Raw genomic sequence first — 20,189 nt, 5'->3', positions numbered from 1 at the left:
CAGCAGCCAGCACCATCTAGTGATCTACCCCTTTTGAAGAAGTTTTATTTTGTTTTACTAATACATACAGTAACTGTGCACTAGATGGTGCTCTAACCCTTACTAACAAAGACACTTTGGCCCATCAAGCCTACATTACATGGGTCTATGGCAGGCAACTAGAACTGAATAGCAGCACTTGTACTCTTCCTCAAAGCACTTTAACGGACTTATCAAATAAAATACAACATTTGAGTGACAGAAAGAACCACTCACTGATTAAGAACACCATAAACATGTAAGAGAACAGGGAAAACGTACTGCCCTCTGGGTAAAAGCTGAAATCTAATTTCCCTCTGTCTTTCATAAAGGGAGGGAATTAATGTCCTTTTTCTGTGGATGGGCAAGCCATAGTACTAGGCAACTGCTTTCTCACAATACCACATTTCTTGGGTGCTGGTGTTTACAATAGATGGGTATATTTCTTTTTTTTTTTTTTTTTTTTTTTTTTTTAAAATCAATGTGTTTACTTCCAACCTTTTCTACTTACTGGCTATGTTACTTGTTGGCAACCTCTAACCTGGTGGCAACTGATGCAGATGGGAAGAGTTTAGATTATATGTTCACCTTTAATTTAAACTGGACTGAACCTAATCACAAGCCTCTTAATATTTCTCATTCATAATATAAACTGAATACTTCTTAGTCTTGTAGATACATATTTCAAGTGTCAAGTTTACCGTTTCACTTGAAGGGCGGTAACTTCAACCACTCACCATCTTCCCAAGCGCCAGGTAGTGGTTTGAGTCCAAGCACAAAAGGTATACAGAACCTCCAACACTTTGCTTTCCTTTGAGGTCACCATGAGCTGTGACCACTAGAACTATTTTTAAACCATTTTTGATATGTCATTGTGTCAGCCTTATAAAAAGGTCTGTCTGTCTGTCTGTGTCTATCTATCTATCTATATATCTATCTATGTATGTTAGCATGCTATTGCTTAAAATCTTACAGCTGAAGTAAAGCCAGAAGAGTTCACAAACTATGGCATTTATTTCAACAGAGGCATTTTTTTTTGCTTACATTTTTACAATAAATTACATGACTCCAATCCTTTGCAGAACCTAATAAATACTTTAAAGCTTTCTTACAAGCTTCCTCCCTTTCTGTCAAGAAACTTTTTTTTTTTTTTTTTTTTTTTTTTTTTTAAGATCCAGAAAACTTTACAACCCATGTTCAAGGTTGAAAATACTTTTGAAAACACATTTAAACAAAATCATTTCAGAAGCGCACAAGCTACAGAAACCAAAACCGCTTTTCTTAGAAAAGTTGTGTAAAGATTCTCGACAAACATATCTACAAATCAAATTGGAGGCAATTCTCTCCCACATCTTGCACTGATAACAAAAAAAGAATAAAAACAAATGAAAATTAAAGACACATGCTTTTCCCTTCGAGAATGAATACAGAGCTACAATTAAAACAATAAAAGTCTGTACAGAAAAGTACATTGTATTAACAGTGCAAGATATTCAATAGCTTGACATGAACACACTTCTCAATATACAAATGTATAACAAAAGCATACATTACATACAAGTGCCAAATGAAACAGACCTTAGTTTATCATACAATGTAAAGTCAATACAACAGAAACAGTCGGGAGTTAATTTTTGTAATGCAAATGTTAATCCTATACCTCATAGAAACTGTTGCAACACAAAGGAAAATAATGGATGGCTGAAAACTTAGAAGTTCCTTATTGGCTGGTTGGTTAACTGGTTCATTAGGAGATGACTACAGGGGGGGTAAACTTTGTAGTTTGTTCATGGCAAACACAGTTAGTAGCCAGCAGGTGGCACTATTGTACAAGCTTTGATTTTTATTATGTACCGTTTTCTGCATAAAAGCAAAACTCCAGTATTGTGAAATTTGAGTACTGTTAAGATCAAATATGTGAAAGCAAATAATCCATTGTTCCACTTCCAATCAATGCCTTAATTGCTGTTCCATTTTTAACACAGCAGTTAATTACTATATCATCTTCAGTACTAAAATACATTTTAATACCCCCCTTAACCACCCATAAAAAATAAATATAAAATAAACAAAATGAAAGTAATTTATTTTTTGATTAGATATATTAAATGTAGTCTGCTTGTGTACAAGCTTACATTTTCTCAATTCATGTTTTTCCCCCAACACAAGCATGTTCACAAAAAAAGCTTGTCAATTACTTTTCATAGGACTAAAAAAAAAAAAAAAAAAAAAAAAAAAAAAAAAAAATTAAATAAAAAAATTTAAAAAACAGGCCTTTTAAAATTATTCAACAATCATTAACATTTTCAACTACTTGTAACACAGCTGGCAGTAGATTTGCAGACATCTGATGTGAACACAAAAATCCACAAACATGCCAGATCTGTGCTTACAGTTCTTTATTTGTGATTGAACTGAGCAACTTAAACCATTTAAATTCTACATTGATGACACTATTTATTTTGTGAAACTGTTGCTCAAAATGAATATGCCTGTACATCTGAACATGTTTTGTATCCGTGTATGAGTGACTAAGAAGTGAAAATGAAATGGGCAAACGGTCCAACCTTGATAAAAACAACTTGTGGGTTACATGTAGAAGCTGTTGCAGCTTATAAATATAGCAACATGCCAAAGGAAAACTGGACATAATCTCTGCCTGTGCAGTTAAGGTAAACAGAAAGCATTTTTCCACACTGGAAGGCGTATCAGGTTGATGTAAAACAACAACAAAAAATCCCCACAGACAACTTGGAAACAATTATTGCTTGAAGAAAAACATACAAAACAGAAAGAAACACAATAAGAACTACTTTAACACAGGTCCGTTATACTTTTTTTTCTTCTTCTTCATAAAAGTGCACTTAAGTGCAGAGTTAGCTTGCCAAGACAACAGCTGTAAATAGAAAATAGTGCTCATTGTTTTTTTTTGTTGTTGTGCCTCGGTCATTTTAAAAACAGCCCTCAGCCTCTGAGAGTTAAGTGCAGAGCGCTGTGAGCGTGTCCTCCGTGGGTCACCTGCACTCCACGGACACACTCCCGCTGTTCTGAGACGAGCCGGACACAGGCGGCTCGGATAGAGTCAGCATGACGGCTGCTGTGATAGAGCTGGAGGATGGAGATGATGAAGAGGATGATGAGGAAGCTGCGGCGGCACCTTACATAAAAAAAAAAAAAAACAGTGTTAACCAACAGAAGAAGAATCCCCTTTTTATCTCCACCAATTAATAGGAGTGACAACCAAGGTTTTGTATCAAAAGGCCAAGGATTTATAAGACTGGAATTTTGCCTTCAAGTGACAGTAATCAATAGAATATTTACTATTTAAGTTGTTTCACCTTAAGGTACATGTAGGCCCACTTGCAACAAATGGGCCTACACAGGATTTGACACACATGGAGAAATTATAAATGTGGCAATAGACATGCTCTTTCTGCAAATATGCCCTTTGGTAGTTCCACTAAAGATGAAACAGCCTTAGAAAACGATTCAGTACTGTCAGCCAATCAGCGTCCAGCTCTAGTGGGTTCTAATAGACGGTAGATGCCTGCTGGAACATCTCAGCAGCGACTGTGAATCAAATTGAATCAAAGCTGTGTGGTCTGGTGGTTAAAGAAAGGGGCTTGTAACCAGGAGGTCCCGGGTTCAAATCCCAGCTCACTCAATGACGCACCGTGTGACCTTGAGCAAGTCACTTAACCTCCTTGTGCTCTGTCTTTCTGGTGAGACGTTGTTGTAAGTGACTCTGCAGCTGATGCACAGTTCAGACACCCTAGTCTCTAAGTCGCCTTGGATAAAGGTTAAAATAAACAAATAATAATACCGGCTTCTTTAAAATTGCATTCCTGTTTGCAGCTAAACTGACAACATTCTAACTGACGCTAGTCTGGAGAAAGAGAAATCATGTCTGTAACAGGACACCGCAAGGAAAGCTCAATTCACAGCTACAGGACAGCAAATGTTCAGCAAAAACACAACTGGTTTACTGTACTTCCTCGGCTGGATCCTCCAAACAAGACTCAAAACTAACCAATCAAGCAGTATATCCTGTTCCTGTCACTACCGCACCAGCCAATCCACTCTGTCAGCTCAAATGACGCTCCAATAACAAGCAGCTCAGACTCCATAGTAAATGGACTGTTCAGCAATTGCTCTGTTCATTTCTCAGGCAATGTCCAGATTATAAATAGTGGGTTAAAACTAGAACAAGTAAAATAAAAGCTGATTTACTGAATAAAAACTCATTGTTTTTCTCTGTATATGTATGTCATCATTATTTTTTATTTAAAAATGGTTTGGGACTATTTTCTTAGAACGTCTTTACTCAGCAGAAAGATACCCGAGGAATCAGTAGAAGTTCAAAGGTTAATGTAGGTTTTTTTTTTTTTTTTAAAAAAAGAAAACAAATGGTAAAAATCATTTTCTAATAGCAACAGTGCCCTCTCGGTTATGGCTCTATCATGTTATAGTTGACCTTGACTTTCACTCGCACCCTCGTCTTTGGCTTGGGATACATAAGTCCCGTCGCGGTCAACTATCAAACAGAAGAGTCAGAATCGACGGGTGCTGTTGTTTAATTGTAATTTTTTCACTCCCATCTTACAAACCCTTGTCTACTTGTCTACCCTTTTTACTTCTCATTAGCATGAGCAAGATTATAACAGGCCGGCCTCTCAATGATATCCAAGTTTTTTGGTCAGGATTCAGCTGCACATGATTTACACAGTTTATATAGGTCCTGCAAAAGTACTATAGCCAAAAGTACTTGTCAAAGTTCATGACATTTTACTGTTGAAAAAACGAGCACATTATTTTTGTTGTATTTGATAACTCTGGACAACCCCTAAGTTTGCTTATTTATTTCTCATTCGGTGTCAGTGTTTTATTTACTGAAAAAAAAAAAAAAAAAATAGGAGCAACAGTCTTTGCAGTAAAAGGCTTTGCAAATCAAGCCCTTTGTCTCACATCTTGGATTTCAACCACTTGGTAGACTGACAGCCACATACAACTTTAATTGAAAAGGCTCATCAATAACTTACTTTCACGTTCCTTTTTCTTTAAACGTTTTCTTCTTCTGTCGATGGAAGCCACCTCTGACTTGAGAGAAATGTAATGACTTCGTATGTCCTGTAGTTTTTCTTGAAGAAATGCTACACGCTCAACACTAGTCATTTTCTCCAGATCAGCTGTGAGCAAGATAGAGACAATATCAGAATATATGAGTAAACCCAGTTTAAACCTCACTAGCACATCCTACAATTGGTCAGTTGGTTAATCTAATAGTGAGATTTTCATAGCACTCAAAGTAAAGGCCACTGAGTGATGCTCCAGTAGCAGTATATAGCAATTAGACATGCTGGTTTACAGGAATGGACAATAATATATATATATATATATATATATATATATATATATATATATATATATATATATATATATGTGTGTGTGTGTGTGTGTGTGTGTGTGTGTGTGTGTGTGTGCACGCAAGTATTAGGTGATTGGAAGCTGTATACATGCAGTATCATTAATTTGGAGTATGTTATCAACATACAGTTTTCGGTGAGGATATTTTGGCATCAACTGCTGATAAGAATTCCTGATATGACCAATGATTGTGCTGGTACCTTGAAATATCATCTTAACAAGAGTTGCTGTACTTACACATTTGGAAACTCCATTTATACACTCTTGAAGATCGGTTGTCGGGCTCTTTGTGTTCTGAATCGCCATGTTTACTAAATCTCCCCGGGGAGTGCGTCCTACCCGGACGCTTGGGCTGTGATGCAGGTTTCAGGCTGGCTGTTGACTTGGCTGGCGGGGATTTGACAGCATTTTCACTGGCCGACTGGTCTTCACTTTCACTGCTGTGTGCTGAAATGAGCAGGAGGAAACAATTAGGAAAAGCAGGGAAAAAGATTGTCCTCTTCATATTTTATTTCTTGTATAAGGGTGCTTTTAAAATAGTGAACTGGTTGGTTACATTGTTGTGCTGGTAGGCGTAGAACAAATCTTAATTTGAAGAATAGTTGCTGTAAAAATAGGATGTATAGGTCTTTTTTTTTTTTTTCAAACCTTTATACATTTATGGACTGCAACTACAACTGCACTTCTGTCCATCTGAAACTGGATACTTCACAATTACACATCATATGATTCATCATCAAGTTTCTAAGGTCAATTGTCACTTTTCTATTTGATTAGTCAACTATTCTGTGCTACCCCAAGTGGCTGGGAATACTCAGCGATGCACTGATGAAGTCCCTGAGGCAACAGTTTTTCCGTTCCAGCAAGCCTTAATCCGGAAGTCGATTTTCCAGCAGGACAATGCAAGACCACACAGCGCTAGGATTACAATTGCACAACTTCAAGAAAACAATGTCGAGGTCTTGCCATGGCCAGCATTTTCTCTTGACCAGAGTCCAACAGAACATCTGTGGAATCAAACTGCCAGTGCCATCCACAGGAGACAACTGTGACCAGCCCACCTTCGTCAGCTGGCTGCAGCTGCACGGGAAGAGTGGCAGAACACCCCACAGCAGTGTATCCAGAGGTTGATCCGGTCTATCTGTCAGCGCTGCCAGGATTGTGTTAATGCTCAGGGAGGTCATACCCGATACTATGTAATGTTTTCACTTTGACAGTGTGTCACGTTTCATACTGAAAACTTTTTGATCTGTATTTTTGTCAACACTTTCTGTGATTTTATTTGATATCTGTTTAAAATATTTGATTAAACCATTAGACCCGAGTGTTGCGCTTCTTTTGTGCATCAGTATATTTTTTATTTAGAGTTAGAGATATATAGCTATACAGTGCCGTGAAAAAGTATTTGCCCCATCGGATTTTCTGCATGTCTTTGACACGGAATGTTATCAGATTTCTCTGTTATCAGATAAAAGGGATCCTGAGCGAACAAATACCACAAAACTTTGATACTTATTTAATTTATTTATTAAAGAAAGTTATGCAACACCCAATGATCAGTCTCTCACAGCGCCGTGGAGGACTTTTGGCCCACTCCTTCATGCAGAACTGTTTCAACATTTGAGTGTTGAGATCTCAGTGAGATTTGTGGGTTTTCGAGCATACACTACTCGTTTCAGGTCCTGCCACAACATCTCAATGGGGTTTAGGTCTGGACTTGGACTAGGCCATTCAAAAACTTTAAAATTTCTTGTTCTTCAACCATTCTGATGTAGACTTGCTTGTGTTCATAGTGTTGCTGCATGACCCAGCTGCACTTCAGCTCACAGACGGATGGCCTGACATTCTCCTGTAGAATTCTCTGATACAGAGCAGAATTCATGGTTCTTTCAATGATGGCAAGTCGTCAGGGTCCTAATGCAGCAAAGCATCCCCAAACCATGACACTACCACCACCATGCTTGACCAGTGGTATGAGGTTCTTAATGTGGATTGCAGAAGTAACGGGGCCCATGTTGACCAAAAAGTTCTAGTTTTGACTCATCTGTCCATAGAACATTGTTGCAGAACTCTTGAGGATCATCCAGGTACTTTTTGGCAAACTTGAGACGAGCATTCATGTTCTTCTTAGTAAGCAGTGGTTTCCGCCTTGCTACTCTGCCATGAATCCCATTTTTGCCCAGTGACTTTCTGATAGTGGAGTCATGAACACTGACCTTAGCCAAGGCGAGAGAGGCCTGCAAATCCCTGGATGTTGTTCTAGGGTTCTTTGTGCCTTCCTAGACAATCTTACGTCTTGCTCTTGGAGAGATTTTGGCAGGACGTCCACTCCTGGGAAGATTCACTACTGTCCCAAAGTTTCAACATTTGGACAATATGGCTCTGACTGTGGTTTGGAGAAGCCCCAGAGCCTTAGAAATGACTCTGTAACCATTTCCTGACAGATAGGCATCAACAACTTTTTTCCAGAGGTTTTCAGGAATTTCTTTTGATCGTGGCATGATGTGCCTCTAGAACCTGTGTGCTGACATCTTCACTCTGATGTTAAGGGCCAAAGTTAGTCAGATTTATATTGGTCAGGGCTGGTCCAAACCAGGCCTGATTGTTAACCTAAGTATTCATACAGCTGACCCTAACTAACTCTTTAATTGGGCTGAGTTAACTAGGGGGGGCAATAACTTTTTCACACCTGAAGATTGCATATTTGATTAACTTGCACACCAAACAAGTGAAAGAAGCACCAAACTTTGGTGTCATTTTTTCTCTCAGACTCCTCTTAAGCAATTCAAAAACATTAAAAAAACCAGACTAATATCTCTGATATCATAGCAAACTAAATTTGAAAGTGTGCAGTTTCCATTGTCAGCTGTATTACTAGTTGGCCGCAAACTAACAATCTGAGCGTTTATAATAAATTGGCAATTTGCTATAGCATGAATAAACAACACACTTTCAAAGCCAAAAAATAGCAAGCCAAAATAAGAAAATCAAGCTAAAATAAATCGCTTAACAAGTAATAGGTGGTCCCTAGGGCTGATGAGCTTAATCACCTTCATTTTATTACATTTTTACCTGTTTTTTTACTCTTTTTGGGGTGAACATCTGAATTTTTGTGGCTTCTTTTCTGTTTCTTCGATGAAGCACCTCCGTGAGCATCTTTATGTCGTTTCTGGCTCGTTGCTACTACGTAAAAACAAAAGTGAGGAGACAACAATAATTACGCTATTTGAGTTCAAATCTCTTTCTCCACGTACATTAAAAAAAAAAAAAAAAAATAGAATGATTGTGTCTAATTCCTCTTACTAACATTTTTTTTGTGGTGCAACTGCAGAATATCTTTGTCAAGCTGGTTTTTAACACCAAAATCAGTACAGTTATATAATGTAGACCAGGGGTCTCCAACCCTGGTCCTGGCGCACCCCTATCTAGCAGGTTTTACAGGTGTCTTTACATCATCAGTTCATCCAAAGATCTGGAACACCTGTTAATCCTGACTAATTAAGTCAATAATTTCAATTAAGTAACTGAGAGACTGGTTGAAACTAAAACCAGCAGCTACAGTAGCTCTCCAGGACCAGGGCTGGAGACCCCTGATATAGACCATGAGTTGTGTTTTTGTTCACCAGGATTATTTCAAAGAAGCATACACAGAAATAACACACTGAGCCACATTGAACTGTCCTGGTAAACAGTCAAGGAAACTGGGACACCAAAAAAAACAAAAACAAAAAAAAAACCTGTTTTGCATGCATTCAAATGTATTCAGTTTTCAGATCAAAGAGCAATTTCAGGGGTGCTCCACTCTGTGCTTCCTTGCCCTTACCTTTCTCCATATGTTCCCTCTCTGGAAGGCTATTGTTGCTGTTGTTAATAAGGACACTGCTGCTACTACTGCTATTGGAGGAGAGGCTGGAGTCAAAGACCATAGGGGAGCCGCCTCCATCGGATCGAACCTCTTGTAGCTCCCCGCCGAGGCTTTCCACCTCTACTGTGCTGCTGTCTGTCTCGCTGCGGCCACCTACACTCTCTTCCTGCACAGGACGATGGGCCGTTGCAGAGGGAGCAGGAGGGGGAGGAAGTGGATTAGCGGCAGGTGGAGGAGGAGCTGCTGGAGGAGTCCTGTTGGGCTTCATCCTGCTCCCCGACAGCGAAGGAGACTCCGGCGTGGTGGGGGGCGTGTTGAGAACAGAGTTGCTGCCACTGCTGGGGAACTCTGCTCTCTTTTCCCCCCTTTCCTCATTTGAGAGTTTACCTTCAGTCCTTTCCTTCTCTGTTATCTCCTCGGGGGCTGGTTCTTGCTTGGGCTCCTCAGGGGGTGGGACGGGAGGAGGAGAGTTGGCTGCCTCAGTGTCAGAGTCTGAAAAAAGTTCCTTTAGAGTCTTCTTGGGCCACTGACCCTGAATGCTGGACCAGACGTCTTTCTGGCCTTTAGCTCGGCTGTTAGGCAGCCTCTCCTCTGAGACGCCCAAGAGCTTGGGCCTTTTGTCCGGAACATCCCAGAAACCTGCAGGCCGCCCACACTTCCGTTTCTCCTCCAGGCCGTTGTACTTCTTGGACAGGGTGTTTTTGGTTTTAGTTCTTTCCTGTTCTTCCTCTTCCTCCTGCTGCTGATGCTTTTGTTCATCCTCATCCTCCGAGCTACTGCTGCCAGTAAACCCTGGCTTGGCCCTGTCCTCGATCTGCTCATGGGAACCTGTTCGGAGCCACTCTTCCATCCTGCTGTTCCTCCTCTTGCGCTTCAGCTGTGATTTGGATGGTCTTTCCGTTGCCTTCTCCTCCTGTTTGATCTCCAGTTTTCTTTTTAGTTCCTCTTCCTTCTCCGATTCTGCCTCACCCTCCTGCTCTGCTCTTTTGTTCAAAGAGTTCTGGGTGTCTGAAAGATGTTCCAGCTCCTCCTGTTCCTCTACCATTGCCGGTCTGCGTTCATCTAGAGTTAGGCCGACTTGCCATCTTTCAAGAACGTGCATGCTCTCAAGGGAACCAATCTTTTCCTCTTTTCCCTGTCTCTCCTGCTCTTCCTCATACTCATCTTCATCGTCTCCATCTTCGCACTCGCTCTCCTCAGCCGAACTCTCAGATGCTGTTGAACAAAAAGCACAAAAAAAATAAAAAGATCTAGACATTTAAAGGAGTAGCTATTAAGATCTGCCACTGTTTACAGCATTAAAATAAAACCCAACGTGGCTTTAAGGGTGAGCTGATGTTTGCTGCCATACTTTACATAAACCATTTGTTTTTTGCAGACAGACATCCTTGCTGAATATACTGAACAGTGATGTTTCAGAAATGCATGCATTGGAGAAGAATCGGGGAATAGCTTATATCCAACAGTCTAATAAATGTTATTCATGGGTAGGAATGGGATCCCATTTTCCTTTCCCATACAAGTTTATTTGTGATTTTATTAAACAGGTAGCATTGTTTTGTAAACATACCACTACCACTGGCAACAAGAGTGACAAAGATTCTTGATATTTAAAAATATTCAGAAATCAACCCACCAGTTAAACCCAGACTGATGCTATTCCAATACCAATTATATTGTAAAACACACAAACAACTACAATTTGCAGCCTTACGTATGACCTCAAAACTTTGCAGCTTTAGGTATACCCAATCATACATAAATACAGCTTGTATTTTGTGTAGACAACTGAACGTCGTAAACAGTATGACCTATATCAGCTGTATTAACTTAGTAGAGCTAATAATCAATAGACAGACATAGTTATATTAATAGATGAATATAGCATACCTAATTGTAGATAACAAAATAATTTTAGAAATCTTACCGGTTTTGCATTAGCTAAATTAGTCTCTCTGGCAGGGTAGAAGCCCTGCTGCTGTAAATAGTGTGTGTGTGTGGGAATGTAAGGTTGGCAAGAATGGGGTTAAATCTGCCCCTGCCAACAATCACAGGTGTGGCCATTTCCCAGTAGGTAACTGATGCTAATTGGAGAGTGGCCACATGTATAAAAAGGAAGCAAAATCCTTTGTTTGTTGGAGAAGTTTGTGCGGTAAGACGCTATCACAGTCTCAAATGTGCACTTCTGAAAAACATGTTATAGCACACTTGTATGTTCATTTTAAAACATGGTATATCTGGTACTATAGGTTAAATGAAGCTCAGTTTATATGGCTTATTCTTGGGTTATCTATTTGCACCTTTCACTTCCTGGGTCATGTCACCTCAGTGTCTTCTGGTTCAAATCAGGTTACTGGCTGAAAGCATGTCAGTTGGCTTTTAATGACAGGAAATAAGCCTTTATTTAAAAGGGGTGGGGACAATTTCACCCTCCAGGTGAAATGACCAAGCAAGTGCAACACTAACTGGATTTATAGCTTACAAACAGAGATTTCTTAAAGCTAATGTAGAGCCAGAATGTTTTAAAATAAAAATACAAGTTTACTGTAACTTGTTTTTCCTTCAAAACTGGACATTTGAGACTAATAACAACCTGTAAGAGTTATGGAATTAGAATACATAGAATACCTTGTAAGTGCTAACACTAGTAGCTATTAAATTTAGTAGCTCATACAACATAAAACCCTGAATCTTTTAGCTACCCGAGTCTGATATAGCATTCCTCCCACACTGGCATACCTGTTTTCATACTATTGCAAAAAGGTAAAAAATGCAGCAACAATACCTTGCAGCCCATTGAGAATAGATGTGATTTCAATGGATTTGACCGCAGTTTGCTCGGCCCCTTTGGCTTCGCCACTGTCCAGTTTTGAAAAGCTGTCCGATGGTGTGCTGTTGAGGGGGGACTTTGCCGATCTCCCGATGTGGTTAATTTTGGGTACGGAAACTTCCTCTCTTTCTGCTCTCTCCATCTTGTCCTTCTCTTTCTCCATCTATTCAGAAGACAATACAGACTCACTAGACCTGAGCTAAGCTTTGTCACCAGATGCAACTTGTGCTCCTGTTTTCTAAAGGTAACTTATAAAACGTAGTTAAGATGGTATACTCAATGTTACTTATTAAAAATTGTAGATCCAGGACTATCATGTACAGAATGTTTATTTTACTATTATTTATAAATACTGTTCCAGTTGTGTACAATACAGCTGCACTCTTCTCAGACAGTCTACATTAAAGACAGCCTTCATTTTTTTTGTTTTATTTCTCATGAATTGTGAGGGACAACGGCACATGGAACCGAGCTGCATTTCAGCCAAGGCTTCCAGAGTGAAATACAAAACAGCTAGTGAACCAGCAGTGTCAATCAAGATCCCCTTTATTTACTTTTTAATCTTTATCTGTACAAATATGCGTGTTTGAAAACATATGTAGCCCCAACTCCATATGCTAGCTACTAAAACACTGTAAATGTTTGTTCTCCAATCTTGGCGCTAAATGTTGATTTAAAGTATTTTAACTTTTTAGGGAGCCAAGAACACAAGAAGTTAGAGATAATCTTTAAAAGGGACTGAGAAGAGGGTTACCTTTATTTTCTTTCGGTGCTTTATTTTTGGAACATTCTTATCAGCTGGACGCACAATTTTGTCTGCTTTTATCCACTCATCATACCTAAATAAAAAGAAAATACTTATATCATATCCTTAGAAAGTGAGGCTTTCTGTATAAGCCCAAAAGCCCAACCAAATAAAAAGAAATACAATTGTGATTGTTATCATCCTTATACACTGGAGGGGGGGACGGGACATCTGCGTGCAGCACTGTGATTTATAGAAACTTGACTTAGTTTAACTGGATCTGCAGATTAGAACTAGATAACAGACCTGGGATAAATACAGCTATAAATATGGTTTGTGAAAAGTAACTTATCTGAAAATAATTAAATAGAAATTGTAAATAACTGAAAACAATTACATACAGACTGCAGAAAGTGACTATTTGAAAATATTTAAATATGGTTTGTGGAAAGCAATTTGAAAATATTTAAATAGGAGTAGATGAAATACTCTGAAATACTTTAAACTCTTCAAATAGCACAAGGACATCAGTACTGCATCTCCACCCAAGCCCCACCTCTTGTTCGCTGTATTTTTCACATACTTCTTTATAGACGTGCATACAGATAAATTCTCTCCTGATCACTCGTTTTATCACCAAACTCCTCAGTAATGAGATTCAAGTCATTATTTTATTACTATAACATCTCAAATAGCTCTGCAAATGTCCGTGATTCTTTGTGTCTGTGGTGCATGGTGCTATCTGTATTGCTCAGATACACCCTTTTTTCGGCTTCATTTGGCTACTATCGGTCTTACAAGGCCATCAAAAGGTTTTCTCTGCTTTTTGCAGAGAAAAAACGACTAAAGACCTGTGCTTTACGTCTTTTTGATAAGACTGGAAAGGGAAAATTGTAATGTCGGACCTCGTCCGACATAGGACCGCAAAGGTTTAATGGCCTGTTTTGAAGTTATTGAATTGAACATGTTTAGCATTTTCCTCATTAGAAATCCTACTCAACCACCATGTGTTAACTGCAAAACTTGGTACATAATTATACACTTAGGGCAATAATTAGGTTTTAGTTTTTGATTATTCTTTAACTACGTGGGAAATAACTTACATATATTTAAGTATTTTCAAACAACTTTTGCTTTCTGCAAACTTTTTTTTTTAATATTTTCAAATAATTGACTTTGTGCAATTAATATTTGAATATTTAAAAACAAAACTGATTTATTTGAGCACTTATATTTCAACTATTTAAAATAGCTGGTGTTTGCAAATAAAATATCAAATACAACTACATTTGTCCCGGGTCTGCTAGATAGAGACTTTAATTATTTGTTAACAGATAGAGTACAGACTTCACGTGTTCGACACTCTTCCCTGCTCTTTCCCTAACCTCCAACAATGGTTGCTATGGGAAACAAGCAGTATTGAAGGGATATGTCTGTATGAGACATATTCTTGCAATACTGAGATTGTATTGAATTCAGTTAGGAAGTGAAAAATAAATAAAGGTTTATGCAAAGTGATTTATAAACTACTTGGCGTAAGGGTTCCATCGTCAAGAACAATACAAACATCTCTTCATAGAGTAAGTCACTTCAGTCATCTTAATTATTTCTTTTTTGCATTCCCTTATTTTACGGTGTTTGCAGTCATTCAGAGTGGTTCTTGGTTCTGCTCCAATAGAGAGTTCTCATTTCTGCCTGTTATTACCACTCTATCCTCCATTACCTGGCTTTGAGCGTATCTAGAGAATCCAAAGCACCTGAACTTAACAACCTTCCTCTTTCCATACAAATAATGTGACAATGTGACCTTTCAACTGTAGAGAGTAGGAGGTCCTGTTAGAGTTTAAAGGTCATATTGTCACACAATGCTCAGATAAGCTCAAAAATAAACAAATTTAAAACCACCCTTGACAAACACGCACACCAACCGTCACAGGTATGATTACTACAAACACCAACACAAGAGTATCATTTCCACACCACTTACTCAAAGAAAACTGAGTCTTTTTTTCTTTATGAAGAAAAACGGGTATTGTAGCATACAGAAATATATTACAGGAAGCTTATCTGTTTATTCTCAAATAATTTCTCTCTCCGATATTGTTGCCACACTTAAATAAAGCTATACAGGGACTGTTTTGCAGTCCCAGTAAAGGGAGACCCGAACCTCAAACACACAAGAGTTGGGCCAAACTTGATAGATCCCGAACAGCGGCAGTAGTTTTTCGGGATGTATCAATAGCAGACAAAAAGTTTAACAAATTAAAGAGCAAGGAGAGTCACTTTTCAATATTTCTTCCTATTTGGGTATTTTAATAAGAATATTAAAAATAAATAGTAAACATTTTTTTTTTAAACTGATTCCCTTTTGTGGCTGTTTCATCAAGTGACTGCACTGTGTTTACAGGAAGTGACAACAGAAACAACATTTTATCCCTACTCCGTCTTCCTCTTCGTTATCTCCATGGTGATTGGTGAACCAAGTTATCCGGGTAGACAGAAAGGCAGAGTGGAAAAGAACAACTTTAAAAAACAGGAAGTGCTACAGAATGAAAAAACGCACAGTTCAATAAAAAACAAACAAACAAAAAAAATCCACTAAATTCTAAAACATTACATAAAAAAAAGTACTTTGTCTATACAAAGACAATAAAAGTGCTATTTCAGTGCTGAAGACTGCTTCCTGACTAGTCTCGCACAGACACACCTGTTGATACAAACAATTTGTTCTGGAGTCAAAGTTTACAACCTCTTTCATGCGCTTCCGACTCAAGAGTAGTTAAACTTTTTGTCTAGTACCGATAAGTCCCGTAAAAAAATCAAATAAGAAAGTGCCGCTGTTCGGGAACTGATCGGTTTTGGCCAAGCTCTTGTGCGCTCGAGAGTTCGGCTCCTCCCTTGTCCTTAACTCCAGACTTACCTCACGTTCCAGCCACAGTAGTGCACCAGGTAGAGCACCTCTCCCCCCTCGAGATCCGAATCCTTAACACTGGCTTCGTACAGCTTCTGGGTCTTCCCCCGCCCATACCTCACCTGGACCTTCATCCCCGGAGGATAACACTCAAACTCCTCCCCTTCCCCCTCCTTAATTCTTTCATCCCTGAAAAAAAGACAATTCAAAACTACCTTTACTGTGTCCTAACATTGTCTTTCCCTGTCTTTTAACTTATTTGCTCCATGGACAGTGTGATTTCCTTATAGTTTGTAGCCAGGTCTGCTCAACAACCTCCATCAATATCAACTCTCCCAAGAACAAGTGCTTTGAAAAATTCACTGCAAGCTACATTCATGGTATTTGTCACCATGTTTACCAGCCTTTCTGAAGATGCAGCCATTGTTAGCCAGAACTTACTGGAAATTAGATAAATTCAGTGGGTAGTTTATTCCTAGTTCACTTTCAAAAGCAATCGGACCAAAACAAACGCAAAATTACATTACCTGCTGAAAATTACTGACAATCTAAGCACTGCCTCTACACCTCCCAACTCCCTAAGCTTTACCACAATCTGAAAACTCTTTGCTATAGCAAAATATAGGCAGATGCCTGTAACAAATCTGTTTACCACCCCCCCCCCCCCCCCAAATACAGCGTAAAAAAAAATAGTGCCTGAAATTTTGTGTTGTTTTCTTTGTATACCTTCAAAAGGTCTCCAACTGCAACAATTTTTTTTGGCGACTGTCTTTTTGGGGTTAGGGGCCATTGGCAAAAATACTGCCTGTCACTAGCTTTTAAGAGACTAGCGAGAATACCAAAAGTGCAATCCATAACACAATGTAACACAATTTTTGTTCCTGGGTAGTAAGTGTTATTTCCTAATTGCTTATACCTCAAAAGTATAGAAAATGGCTATTATTCCCCACAAACTTTGCTTTTGTGACCAGGACAATGATATTTCAAAATATCACTATTTCCAATGGGAAAACGGGCAAATGTGTGTCTTTTCGTTCACATAAAGTCAGAAAAAAAAACAACATATGAATCCTAATTAACATGTATTTATACTAAAGTAATACAAAAATGACTACAAAAGATTTAGAAGTGAGTAGTTTTTCGAGATTTAAGATTATACTGTAAATCGAAGAGCTTTTTCGTATTAATGACAGGTAAATGCTTCGACGTATTCATAATGGTATACATCCCTACGCGAAACAATTAAATCCTCTAAAAAGTCAGGAAATAATTTGTGCAATTTACAGTCAATCAAATGTTAGTAATCAAATAATTGTATTCGAACGGATGACGAAAGGATAATAAGAGAAGTATTCTCTTCATTTCATATGTTGATGCACATGCGTTATGACACAAGTACAGTGCAGCAATCTAGTAAAGTTACAAAAAAAATAAATAAAAAAACACAACCAGTTGCTAAGGTATTGGCGGATTTAAAAAAATCATGTTGTGTAATTTATAAAAACTGTTATGGTCAAGCATATACTTGTTGGGATGTTTAAAAAAAATAACATCACGCATTTTAAGACAAACTTTCCCTGGCAAAAAATGTAATTATTTTCTTTCGATTGCAGTGCTGCTAATCGAGTTTGCAATTTACCATGTTTCCACTTTTTTTTTTTTTTTTAACTAGATTTGACAGAAGCGATTTTAGTTATTTATTGGACATGCACAATCCATCGATTTGTGAAACTATAAACCATGAAGACTGACAAATGTTTATAATGATAGAAATGTAATGCTAAAATATGAGATTATCTGTACAATATTTTATTATTTTTAAATAAAATACTGACTGTAAATCTCACAGCAATGTGTTAATTTAATAAGTCATGTATGTATTTATTTTTCACTGCAGGGAAAGAATGTTGCCCTCAAAAAATAAAAAAAGCCATCAGGGCATGAAACCAGGAGCACCCTGCTGCAGCAGTGTTCCAGTTAGCCATCATGGGACAAGATGATTAGATGAGGAAAAATAGCTGTAAAATGTTGGACATGGTTTAAAAAAAAAAAGTATATAACATAAATAAACACAAGACAAATTTGATAGAGCCTACTACAAATACTGTGTGCATTTTGGTAGAAAAACAGTAAAAAATGCAGAGAAACTTGACAGGCTATACACAAGTCCTTTAAAAATCTGGGATTCAGCAGTTACAAAACTGAAAGAACGTCAAGAAAAATCTGAATTCCACAAAGCAGTAGTAATAGTTGAGAATGATTCAACAAACTAAAACATCCATACATCAGGAGCTGAATTCAGCTTATAACAGGGCTTGAATTTCAGCGTGGGATTGCGGAAATTGAGCATTTTCCAAGTTGCTCCTGCATATCTGCAGCTTTCAGTACAGGAAAATCCTGCAGAGATATTTTAAGACTGCAAGCTACTATATTTTTCACCCAATTCAGAATACCTGAAACGCTACAGCACTCTATAAGGAAGTGAGTGTCAGTGACGAAAGCACTATGAGCCGCATTCTGAGTAGTTCTGGATAAAATAAATAAACAAATAAATAAATAAATGAAAAGTAGTGTTGGATATTTTAAGTGCCACGAGACTTTATTGTCTTTATGTGATTCTCGGCCGTCAGTTCACTCAGTTCACTGCAGTAAGTAAACAGTTTCGAAAAAAAAAAAAGACAGTATTAAATCTATCTAGGTGTTGATTTGCAAGCGGTGACTTTAAAAAAAAAAAAAAAAAATTGCTTCTGGTTAAAAAGAAAAGCAGCTTGCACTGACGAGGCAGCTGATTCTTCTGCTGCAGGCAAAAAAGTTTGCCAAAGCCGTTAAATGAAAACAGGCAGAATGTACAACACAAACAAACAATAGCAGTGAATGGAAAGGCAAAAAGATACATTTCAGCCAAACTGGCTGAAGATTTATCCATGGCTGGAGTTTAGTAACGGTGAAATAAGTTGTTCAGTCTGCAGTCTTTATGCAACTGTAAAATTTACTAGCTGCTGTTACAAAACGTCTACAGTACATTACTGAGACATTCTAGTGGCAGTACACACCCAGCTTTGAAAAAGAAATGCGAAGTAGAAATTTCACGTCAGGCAATGGCAAAAGCAATGGAGAGTACTCCGTCTCACATTGATGAACAGCTGTTAGGTCTCCTGGAAGCAGCTTATTTTAAAGCAACAACAGTGTGAATGATGATGCAGTAAAATATCATTTTTTAATGCAAAAGTGACTTTTTTTGCCATTCCCCCTGAAAATAAAATGAAATTCAAGAGTGGGAAAAAAACAGACCAAAGCTATTTTTATATTTGAATAACTCCAAGTACTCCTTATTATAATTGTAAGCTACTCTTAGTAAATTACTTAAATTTAACCAGCAAATGTGTTCCAAACTGCACTGAAAGGAACATTTCCTTAAAGTATGTTATGCATTGATTGAGATGAGGTGGGTTCACAGGGAACCCTTTGTGTATCTTAAATTCAGTGAAGTCTAGCTACAAGGCTAGATCCACCCCTGTGTATCACTAACTGATTGATTTTGTTCACTGTTAAATAAAACCAAAATCCTACAAGTTCTATTCTACTTTTTTGTTTGTGTTTTGTGTGACAGGGAGATTTTTAACAAGGACGAGTGGATTTTTCTACCATTTTGTCCCTTGGACAAGTAATTTTTTTCAAGAATTGCACACCACTGTATGTTATAAACATACTTCTATTTACTGATTCACATTGTGATTGTCCTTAGCATATTGTGTCCGGTGGTCAACTCTGTCTTAGTGAACATTTCGCCTAAGAGAACACAAGGGGTTATTTGCAGAGTTTTTTATTTAAAAAAAAAAAAAAAATAATAATAAGTTGTTTACCTTAGCTTCAGTTTACTCTTACTTGTGATGGCAAGTGAACAACTTCGCAATAGTGACTCTTTTTTGAGAAAAAAATAATCGAAACAAGCTGGACGAACAACGCTGCGTTGCGACAGCTAAAGGTGGAGGCAATCAGGGAAGTTGTAAAGGAGGCAATGCAGATCGGATGCAGGCTGCTGCATTGTTATAGCTTCGAAGAAGAAGAGAACAAAGAAGATTGTGGGTTCACATCTATAAAATACCACTGGTTTGCATATAATTGATACACACAGCAGACAAAAAAAAATACTGGTATTTAAAATAAAATAAAAGCAGGAGGTAGCCAATTTAATCTAACTTCATTAAACCACAATACTTCAAACTGGATGTGTTTACTTCAATTCAAACAAGAACGGAACAACTCACAAAGCCTGATGACAGCGAATGGCAGTTACAGTACAGTATTTGTACCATGAAAGTGAGTGGAAGGAATTTCTGTTCAACCCACTGGTAATTCTACTGATAGAAAACACAATATATGATAGTAGGTGTTT

At 38.0% G+C, this 20,189-nt stretch overlaps 1 protein-coding gene across 4 annotated transcripts in view; it reads right to left on the bottom strand.

Moving 5' to 3' along the window:
- Nucleotides 1-1,013: 1,013 nt before the first annotated feature.
- arid4b (AT-rich interaction domain 4B) overlaps nucleotides 1,014-20,189 on the bottom strand; it is a 109,860-nt gene continuing 90,684 nt past the window's right edge. For 2 of the 4 annotated variants that reach the window (XM_041252887.1, XM_041252890.1), the window contains exons 17-24: nucleotides 15,803-15,982; nucleotides 12,892-12,976; nucleotides 12,093-12,300; nucleotides 9,266-10,522; nucleotides 8,515-8,625; nucleotides 5,680-5,889; nucleotides 5,058-5,204; nucleotides 1,014-3,175 (exon numbers count right to left, since the gene is read on the bottom strand). In XM_041252887.1, the coding sequence (XP_041108821.1) occupies nucleotides 3,033-3,175; nucleotides 5,058-5,204; nucleotides 5,680-5,889; nucleotides 8,515-8,625; nucleotides 9,266-10,522; nucleotides 12,093-12,300; nucleotides 12,892-12,976; nucleotides 15,803-15,982 (2,341 nt within the window). In that variant the 3' untranslated portion in view covers nucleotides 1,014-3,032. The remainder of the gene's footprint in view (nucleotides 3,176-5,057; nucleotides 5,205-5,679; nucleotides 5,890-8,514; nucleotides 8,626-9,265; nucleotides 10,523-12,092; nucleotides 12,301-12,891; nucleotides 12,977-15,802; nucleotides 15,983-20,189) is intronic. The other 2 variants (XM_041252889.1, XM_041252891.1) reach the window with 2 other exon arrangements.

Source organism: Polyodon spathula, chromosome 6 (assembly GCF_017654505.1).
Source record: "Polyodon spathula isolate WHYD16114869_AA chromosome 6, ASM1765450v1, whole genome shotgun sequence".
Classification (NCBI taxonomy): domain Eukaryota; kingdom Metazoa; phylum Chordata; class Actinopteri; order Acipenseriformes; family Polyodontidae; genus Polyodon; species Polyodon spathula.
Note: the sequence above shows the minus strand (reverse complement) of the source record. Positions and strands in the feature narration are given on the sequence as shown.